This window comes from Neophocaena asiaeorientalis, unplaced genomic scaffold (assembly GCF_003031525.2).
Source record: "Neophocaena asiaeorientalis asiaeorientalis breed wild unplaced genomic scaffold, Neophocaena_asiaeorientalis_V1.1 scaffold230, whole genome shotgun sequence".
Classification (NCBI taxonomy): Eukaryota; Metazoa; Chordata; class Mammalia; order Artiodactyla; family Phocoenidae; genus Neophocaena; species Neophocaena asiaeorientalis.
The window spans coordinates 7,554,581-7,564,972 of record NW_020175186.1 but is presented as its reverse complement, the minus strand read 5'-3'; the positions used below and the strand labels follow the sequence as shown (position 1 = coordinate 7,564,972).

At 37.5% G+C, this 10,392-nt stretch overlaps 1 protein-coding gene across 1 annotated transcript in view; it reads left to right on the top strand.

Annotated features, from left to right (window-relative positions):
* Positions 1-10,392, top strand: part of LGR4 (leucine rich repeat containing G protein-coupled receptor 4) — a 104,649-nt gene that overhangs the window by 86,146 nt on the left and 8,111 nt on the right. The window contains exons 8-16 of the mRNA XM_024764618.1: positions 472-687; positions 1,532-1,603; positions 3,486-3,554; positions 4,447-4,518; positions 4,701-4,772; positions 5,101-5,169; positions 7,145-7,216; positions 8,214-8,279; positions 8,997-9,068. Of these exons, the coding sequence (XP_024620386.1) occupies positions 472-687; positions 1,532-1,603; positions 3,486-3,554; positions 4,447-4,518; positions 4,701-4,772; positions 5,101-5,169; positions 7,145-7,216; positions 8,214-8,279; positions 8,997-9,068 (780 nt within the window). The remainder of the gene's footprint in view (positions 1-471; positions 688-1,531; positions 1,604-3,485; positions 3,555-4,446; positions 4,519-4,700; positions 4,773-5,100; positions 5,170-7,144; positions 7,217-8,213; positions 8,280-8,996; positions 9,069-10,392) is intronic.

The window sequence follows — 10,392 nt, the reverse complement described above, 5'->3', positions numbered from 1 at the left end:
TTACTCTTTCCCCTTTGGTACCAAGTCAGAATAGCAATTAAATTTAATATCAAATATTAGTTATAAAACTGTAAGTAAAATAGATTATTTGGTCAGCTTAGTTTTTTCTTGTTGTTTTTCTATATTTTTGATAAGTACATTCTGAAACATAAAATTCGCGCTTGAGCTCTGAGGGTTTCTTTCTTTCTTTAATAATCATTCTGCCATACCGTTGTGCTTAGCCAAGGATTCAGATTTGTATGCATCCCTTTGTTATGAAGGAAGGGAGACACCTGAGTTCCATATGCTGGTCTTGGAAACATTGTTAGATTTTAGGAAAACTTCTAGTGAAATTAAAGAAATAAGGGATGCTGTGGCTTTGGTCATTTTTAGAACTCCATTTTTTTTTTTTTGAACCCTGAGAGTTGTGTGACTTGCCTTGACTCATTCCACTAGAATCCATTATTGAAGGTGGTTGTTTTTTTCTGTCAGGCGTCTAGATGCCAACCATATCACCGCAGTGCCTGAGGACAGTTTTGAGGGGCTCACTCAGTTACGGCATCTGTGGCTGGATGACAACAGTTTGACAGAGGTGCCAGTGCATCCCCTCAGCAATCTGCCGACCCTGCAGGCGCTGACCTTGGCTCTCAACAAAATCTCCAGCATCCCGGATTTTGCATTTACTAACCTGTCCAGCCTGGTGGTTCTGTAAGTATCTACCCCTTTTAATACTATATATTTGTGTTAATTTGGGGGCAAAAGCAGAGTTCTTGTGACAAATTGTTATGAAAGTACCTCACGGAGTATGTTCTTGGAGAGCTGGTGTTTGGGGGATCTGGCTTTTTTACAAAATTACATGTGCTGACTTTTAAAAATACAAAGCAAGATAATTTAATAAAAATTAACGTTTGATGATAACAGTTGAATGTCTGACAAATAAATGGCCATTTGTAGTCAGGAGAAGAAAGTGGGTCATTCAGCAAACACTGGTACGGCTTTTACTTGTATCCCAGCAATGCATTCAGTGTTGAAAGAGGCGGAAATCCTTTTGGAGATGCCCATAGAAAATGAGTTTCAGTGATATTTCATTTTCTTACTGTCTATTCAAAGAGTATGTGATTTTCTTTTGTTTCAAAAACTTGGACATAATAAAGTGGCATTTCTTGTAAAATCTGTTACCAATTCTCACTGATGTAAGCTGACATTTCCCCTGCCTCCCCATAGGAGAACTCATCAAAGTTTTGCTTCATATAATTAAAAGCTCATCAAAACTTTTGTTTGGATATGGGTAAATACTTAAGAATCTTCCATGTGTGCACCCCTCTTCCACTAGAGATATGTTCCTTTTCCACTGGCCTCCTATGATCAGTGAATCCGACTCTGTGCAGTGTTTATCAAGAGATATCTACCCAATGCTATTTGTTTTCCATTAGTCAAGTGTTGCAATGTTTAGCTGCACCATTCCTTTAAGCTCTACCAATTTAGACATGTAAAACATTATAATAGTTGCTTCTGGGTGAGGCAAAAGTCATTTTGGTGCTTTTTTCCATAGGCATCTTCATAACAATAAAATTAAAAGCCTGGGTCAACACTGTTTCGAGGGACTCGATAACCTGGAGACCTTGTAAGTTTATTCGTATTTTGGATGATCACACTTGGGAAGTTGACAGTGCAATTTTGCATTTCATTGCAGAAAAAGGAAAAAAAGTAATGGTCTTAAGTTCAGCTCATTATTAATTTGCTTTAATACATGACAAAAGTCTTGCCTTCAGATAACACAGTCATGAAAACTAATCTAGGTTTCCGGTTAAAAATGGCGCACCAGATTGATATTTCTTACAAAAGGACGTGGTAAAACCAGCTCAGTCTGCCAAGCTGTACACCTTTTCAAAAACTTTGGTTTTGTTAGTATGATAGGCAGTTTTGGAACTTTGAACCTTATAAAATTAATACTGGAAAAGTTGTTTTGTTTGTTTTCTCCCTCATCTCAGTTGCCTTGCTAATTGTTAACAGTGGGTTTGAATACCATCTCTGCTTTTATATGCTAAATGTGATGAAGGTTTCCATTTTGCTTAGGATACTTTTGTTGTTGTTTCTATTGTTAAAGTGTTAGAGAATTCTGGCTGTTTCAGAACTGTCCATTGTACCATGATATGAGCAAAAGACATAGTGCAGCTGTGTGTAATCAAGAGTAGGATCTTTATTTTTGTTGTTTTGGTTTGTACTAGTTGCCTTTATTCAGAGATTTATAATATTAGCCATCGTGGTACAGTAAATGATTCAGAGAATGTCCCAGTTAGATGGGTGAGTAACATTTGATTGGAATGCTTAGGGTTTGTAATATTTTGTTTAATTGAATTTTTGGGTTAAATGTCAGTCAATGAGCAGACTTAAAATCTTTTAGTACTCTATTAATTCACCTTCCTGTTTAAACCACTAAAAGATAGTAAGCATCAGTGGATATTTGAAAGTTGAAGCTCTTGAAGAAGATACTGCCAAACCCAGTTCTTCTATTCTAAGTATGTAAATACCAGTGGAACAAAAGACTGGGTGGGTCTTCTGATCCTAAACCTTGTATTATTCCAATATATTATTCTAATTATATTAAAATTAAACCTTTTCTTCCCAGTTAAATTTTTATTTACCATTTTTTTCTATGTAGAAAAGGAAAACAACATTGGTCTCTAAGGTGCTGGCCTTTTGATTTTATTTACTCTCATTCTGAAATCAATCGCTGATCATATGCTAACATTCTCTTTAGGTTAAAAGAAATTAAAGTTTAAATACACTCAGAGGGACTTCCCTGACTGTCCAGTGGTTAAGACTCCGCGCTTCCAGTGCAAGGGATGAGGGTTCGATACCTGGTTGGGGAACTAAGATCCCACGTGCCTTGTGGCATGGCCAAAAAGTAAATAAATAAAATAAAATACACTCAGAATTAAAACTTTTAGAAGTACAGATCACTACGGCTTTTCTCTCTCCTAATTAATGGAACTTTTTCAACAATTTGTAACCCACTTGAGGACCGTGGTTGTATGAAACCGTCCTGGTCCTTCTCCTTATTCATACTTAGGTCATCCTGCTGATGTTAGGGCTGAGGTCAGCCACCCTCATACCAGAAGTTCAGGAAGCCACTCTAAACCTAAAATAGAAACCTCAGTCTCAGGCTATTGTCATTTACAGATGATAGTCAATAAATTCTATTTTATGGAGAACTGCCATTCAGGTGATTGGTTTATTTAATGCACCAGTAATATGTGATTCTGAGAGTTCTTTGCACTTTTAAAGTTGTTGACTTAAAACATCATAGAAGAATTAAGATTCTTTTTTCTATTCAGTAATCTAAGAAAAGGTGTAAATTTAATTAAATGGACTGGTGATTGGTTGTCAAAGAAAGATTACCATCCAGAGGATGTGATTTAAAAAAAAAAAATTTTTGTACCAAAATACCTTATAAATTGTGACCATCCTTCAATGTTCTTATGTATTTTTCGAATTTTTTCTAGGGACTTGAACTATAATAATTTGGCGGAATTTCCTCAGGCAATTAAAGCCCTTCCCAGCCTAAAAGAGCTGTGAGTATTGCTTTGCTCTATCTGTGCCTTAATATCCCTAGAAATCACCATTTAATGTTCCAACAATGAGATTTTAGAACATCTTTGTTCCATTACATGTATCATAGTACACACACACACACACAATCATACAGATTGGATTATATTGTCTAGCACGGACAATTCTGAGCATAGATTACTGTATAGGGCTGGATTCCGGTGAAGCAAGCCATAAGGTATGGTCTCTGCTTTATAGGAGCTGTGGTCTTAGTCCCACTGGGGAGGCTGACCATATAAGACAGACAGAGAGCAGTTTCTAGGTGGAAATAAGTGCTGAGTGAATAGGATAAATAAATCATTCCAGAAAAAGACCTCATTGAGGCTTGGGGTCATTGGAAAAAAAATCACCAAAGAGAAGGAATTTGACTGGACTTGAAAGAATGGAAATATTTAGATAAATGAAAGAGATGAGGGAGCATTTTAGATGTTGGATTTGTCAAGGTCAGAGATAAGAATGCACATGGCATAACAGAGGTCGTGTGTCATGAGTTGATAGCTAATATTCTGAGATGCATTGCTTAAAAACTAAATGCAGGTGACAATGAGAGAGATTTTGGGGTTAGAATACCTGTGATTCTTGCAGTCTAAAGTTCTCTGAGGATGAAGCAAGCTAAATGTATATATAAGGGACCTGGCAGTGGTAGTAGGTTAAGCAGTGGGTTTAAAAAGAATTAGGTATGGTCTTGAAAAAGATGAGATGGAATTAAAAATTCAGTTTCCCCACATTTTTGAAATTTTCATGTAGTTGTTGTCAGTTATATTTTACATTCTACTGAAGAGTAGCAGATATTCAGTTTTAACTTATTTCACAAGGGGATAAACATTTCAAAATAGTTTTCTTCTATCTTTGTAGGTTATTTCACAGTAATTCTATTTCTGTTATTCCTGATGGAGCATTTGATGGTAATCCACTCTTAAGAACTATGTAAGTAGTTTTGAAATGTTCTTTTGATATGTAATCATGTAAAGCAATGTCTGTACAATGCCAAACATGTGGATAAAGAATGGAAATTCAGGCTGTTAGATGTATGAGCTTTGTGAACATAGATTTAGTGTTGGAGTGCTTGTGGACATATGAAAACTTTGCTTTTTTGGCTATTTTTACAGACATTTGTATGATAATCCTCTATCTTTTGTGGGGAACTCAGCATTTCACAATTTATCTGATCTGCATTCCTTGTAAGTATTATAGAAATTTAAAAACAAACCTGAATATTTACACAGTTGCTTTAATGGAAAACTAGAATTTATCATTGTAGCTCCAGACAGCAGAATCTTTTATTTTCTTTTTCTTGGGTAGAAATCCAAAAGACAATTTTGAAAATTTATGATGATTCTTATTTATGTGAACACTTGGTCAAAATTATCACACTTTCAGGTCCAGTCAAGAGATGAAACTAATCTTTTTAGGTATAGTGGTACTGTAATTGTAAGCTGTTTAAAAAATAAAATATTATCTATGAAAATTTTTATTTTAAATTACTTTTTATCTCCCAATTTCTTAAAGAGTCATTCGTGGTGCAAGCATGGTACAGCGGTTTCCCAATCTGACTGGAACTGTCCATCTGGAGAGTCTGTAAGTGTGGCCTTTTGAAGAAGGGCTGTATAAAGATAACACCACGCTGGCCTGCTAGTAGGTTGCCAGTGCTTTTTGGTGATGATGATGAGTTAATGTTGATTTCTACAGTCTTGGTTTGTGAATATCATGCATAGAGATGGATATATTGGGTTTGGAGTCAGTCAACTCAGGTAGAGTATATAGCCTAGTATGTGAGAGGTAAGTTCTGAAAAGGTCACTGAAACTATAAGGCAGTAAGTAAGTACCAAATTAGAAGCAGTGCTTTAGGAGTTCAGAAGTGGAGCAATCAATGTAGACGATCAGAAAAGCTTTATGGAAGAGGTGAAATGTTTCAAAATTGGATACTGTCAGGTCTCCACCTGGTCTTTTATTTAGAAAGGCAGGATTTAGTAAAACCGGGAATACTGAAAATATACTCAGGTATGGCATACAGATGATCAAATATAGCTAAAATTGCCTGTTTATAATCAAATGGGGAATGATATGGAGAAATCTGGAAAATTGTTGGGCTTGTAATTTTAAAGTGACAGACCTTGAGTACTGAACGTTTGGTTATGGTAAAACTTCTCAGTGGGCGGCCTGTGAATGGGCTGCAGGTGCATCTAAGATCTTGATGACCTCAGCCCTCCAGAAGCCACGTGGGGCCTGACCGTGGTTAGGATCTCTGCCACAAGGAGCCTTACCACAGTGTGCCGCAGAAGTTACAACATTCGTGTGTGCCAAGATGTAAGAAAAGTTGGGAAGCATTGAGCTAAGGAGTTTAAAGTCTACTCAACGGCAGTTTGGAGGTGTTGAAAATGTTGGAGGAGGAGGCGTGAGGAGGGTAAGAAGAGAGACTAGAGGTAGAACGGTGAGGGGGCCATGGGAATACTCCACTTGGCTAAATGAACACATTTAACCATGAGAGTTCTGTGTCTTCAATCCATCACTGGAGTTCCTCCATGTGGCCTGAGATTCCTCTACCCCTCTCTGCATCATTTCACCCTTGATCTGCATAGTAGCAGAAAAAATGGAGAGGGTCAGATGCTGAGACCTACAGAAGACAAAAGAACAGGAACTGGTGGCTGACTGCAGATGGGGAGGTAGAAAGGGAGGGGATTGCTGGGCTGCACCCCTTAGGTCTATAAGACCTGCACTTGTCCAGCTTCATGACCGAAGAAAGAGCCCAGAGTCAGCAACAGAGACAGCAGTGGTTTAATGGATGGGGGAGCTTACATGTCCGAGGCAAGGTCCTGGAGCAACACCCTGCTGGCACACGGAAGGCAGGACATGGCAGCAGTCTTCGCTCCCGGGGTGGGGGGAAGGGGAGGTTGCCAGTTATAGGAATTAACATCAGGTTGGCTCATTAGTTACCAGGGAAACCCGCAGAGGGGCATGCCTCTCACCACCCTTTGATAAGAACTATCACTAGCTGGGGTCTGGGGCAAGTATGCAGGAAGGTCAATCATGTGAGTAGGGTGTAGGTAAAGCAGGCCCTGGTCAGGCAGGGGCTATACAGAGAGCAAGAGAACAGCCATCTTGAGTGGCCTGATCATACAGGGATTAAAAGAAAATTTCAGAACATTGAGTCAGGTTGATTGAAAGAAAAGATAGAAACATGGTTTGGGGGGCAGGATGCTATCCTGGTTTCAAATGTTTTGGGTGTGAGGGGGTGACAGAACTTGCAGGTGGCTGTGGTCAGGCTGTGACTACGGATTCATTTTTTTCTGTTGGTCCACGTGAGAACTCAAGCTTATCATGTGGACAATATCAACTTCTCGTGTCACAAGCTCTTCTGCATTACTATGAAAATAATATGGGTATTGAGGGTTCATTTTCTTCCCACGTGCCTTACTTTAGGGAGTAGTTAGGCAGTGGGATACATAGACTCTAGTCCATAATCAAGTATGTGAACATGTATTTTTCTATATGAGAATAGAATTTTGTTTACCATCTCAACTTGAATCATTTCTTAGACCATGTTTTTCCATAGGACCTTGACCGGTACAAAGATAAGCAGCATATCCAGTAATTTGTGCCAAGAACAAAAGATGCTTAGGACTTTGTAAGTTGGATTCTTCTTCCCTTCTCCTGCCTTTCTTTGTTTTATGTACTTCACACATGTTGAGTTTTATTTTTAATGAACTCTTTTCATTAGGTGACGTTAAGTTATAATTATTTCTTATTGGTTCCCTTCATGGAAATGAGCAGGAATTTTAGTATCCCGCTTCCTTGATTTCTTTTTTTATCCTGACTCCTCATCCTTATTCTAGTTGCCCCAGGGGAGTTAGCTGTCTGTATGCTGCTCTTTCATCCATAACCCAAGTAAGAGCCCCAGTTTTTCTTGGATCAGGAACCAATTAAGCATGGAGCTTTCCAAAATCTCTAAGCTGCCCTGGAAATTAAAAGTAAATAAAGGATGTAAAGTTGTCACAAGAACAAACAATTAAGTTACTAAGTTGTTAACAAGTATTCAGTGGCAAGAGATAGTAACAAAATAAATGACTGATCAAGCAAGTAATTAAATGGTGTCATGGAGTATCAAACACAATGGTAACACTGAGGAAACACTGCATGGGATTAACAGAGTTAACTAGTCCCAATTTTTTATTTACTATATTTTTTAAAATGTGAGTACATATAACACTCCTCTTACAGCTTTTAAATTCAATAACAACATAGAAATTATTTATGGTATAAACAATATTATAAAAATATGAATTAAAAAACTCGTAACCCTACCATTTGGACATAATTTTTATATATTTTCTGCACTGTATTTATTATATATTCTTAATGTTTTAAAATATATTTTATATTGTCTATACTCAACATTATGTACTTGAAGTTTGCCAGTCTTAAGCCTGTTCTATCACTGAGGTAGGTGCTCTAGAAAGCTTATGTGTCTTGGGTAAAAAAAAAAAAAAAAAAGTTGCTTTTCTTGTTCAGCCGTATCTCTTTATTACAGATCTTAGCACTGCTTTCAGTGCTTCTGAGTACAGCTCTCATAATGTAGTATTCTGATAAGATAAAATTAATTTGTTAATTTCCATTATTTTAAGGGACTTATCTTACAACAATATAAAAGACCTTCCCAGCTTTAATGGTTGCCATGCTCTGGAAGAAATGTAAGTTGGTCTTTGACTTACTCTTTTTTCTGTGGTCTATTGTTAATTCGTTGAGCCTTTCCTATTGTAAATAAATGTAAAGCCTTTCATATTAAGATCTTAGAAATTCACACAATCAGGTGTTCCTATGAATAAATGTCCAATGGTACCCGGTGTGTTCATGTGACCAGCATTTATCGGGCACCTGTCTGTCTATCAGGCATTCTATGAGATGGTGTGGGAGGAGGGTGGTGTATATGAAAAACCAACCAAACAAAAAACTGGTCCAGATGTGGATGTCTACAGTGTAGCTACACAGGACAGCTCCGGTGGGAGTTGACTGAGAGGTCAGGAAAGGGAGGAACTTATACTCCCATGTTTTATCTCCTCCTTCCTCTGACCTTCCTTCTGTGGTACTTGGTATGGTTGCGTCTTGGGTCCTTTCTCACTATGTTGTCTTCCTGCTGTCACTCCTGTGTGGAGTTGGTGAGGAATTTAGGTAGTGCACCTTAACTTTCAGTGTACTTTTGGGTGAAATACCAATTAGTCTAACCCTTTCATCTTCTAGACGAGGAAACAACAGTTCCTTTTACTTTCAACAAGATCAATTAATGTTACTCAAGAATGAATGTTTAAACTTAGAAAAAGTTTAATTAAGAAATGTTATTTTTCAAAATAGAAAATATTTTCTTGCTTTTTTTCTCTTTCTTTTATATTTAATTCTTATTCTTTTTTTAGTTCGTTGCAACGTAATCAGATCCACCAAATAAAGGAAGATACTTTTCAAGGCCTGACATCCCTAAGGATTCTGTGAGTTCCTCTGTGATTATTAGAGACAAATAAAATTTTTGTTACACTGTAAATTAATGTATCATTATAATTCCCATGTTAGTAGATATACTTAAATATAGGATTTATTATGCATAAATATTGTTTTTCAAACGTTACCACATGGTACTTCATAAATAATTTCCTTTCAGCATTTTTTCACCTTAGCTAATTTATGAGATTGCTAATTTATGAGACTGCCCATTTGTGAGTGAAAAAGTATAACGTGTATAGCTTGAGAAACGCACCTTGTGTGTTTTCAAGTCATAATAATGAAGTTTGTCAGTTTGTTAGGGGCTGAGTGGGCAAACTGTAGCCTGTGGGTCAGATCCAGCGTGCCTCCTGTTTCTGTAAATTAAGTTTTATTAGAACACAGCCCTGACTTTTTGTTTAAGAATTGCCTAAAGCTGCTTTCACCATACTATGGCATAGTCAAATAGTTGCAGTAGAGACCGTGAGACCCACAGAGGTGAAGGATATTTACTATCTGGCCCTCTACAGAAAAAGTTTGCTGACCCCTGCACTGGGGTACCTATCATGGCAAACACAGCTAATATGCAGTAGAAGCACTCATTTAAAAAGTGATTTGTATTTGAGTGCATATTTGTGCCTGGTACTCTATTAAGCGCTTGGGAATACAGAGATGAGTAAGACAAACCATGTCACGGCCTTCATGCAATGCAAAAGACGCAATACACTAAATAGGGAACAATTTTTTTTATACAGAAAAGAATTTGAAACATTGACAGTGAAGTGAAATTACATATATTAAAATCATGTTTTCCAGTAGATCCCCATTAAGAAATTAAACACGCGTCTACTAGAGAAATACTTTATTGGTAGTTGGGTTGCTGGACCTTTCCTTGTTGCTAACAGGCTTCCTGTGGGTCTGGGCAGTAGTGGGGAAGGGGACTGGCTCCCAGCTGCCATCACTTCTAGAGCGCTGATAAGTGACAACAATGAAAAGCTAGCTGGCCTTTTCATGATTTGGAACCAGGTCTGTCGAATTTTCCTGTTACCCAGGAGATGTGTCATGGAATGAATTTAACCTATCTTTAAATTTCCATTAAGGCTCCGTGTAAGTGTGGTTGCAGATTATTTCTCTGTTTTATTAATTCTGTAATATCAGAATTCCTCAGGGTGTGTTCCTGAATATAGTATATGGCTCTGGTGTTGATATGGTTTTTATTTCCTGCTTGGGGAAAGAATGATATCTGAAGCCCTTCTGGAATGCTCTTGTTTGCATATTGATTATTTGTCTTCCCTCACGGCCTTATCACTAACCTTTGAGAAGGCAAATAACCTG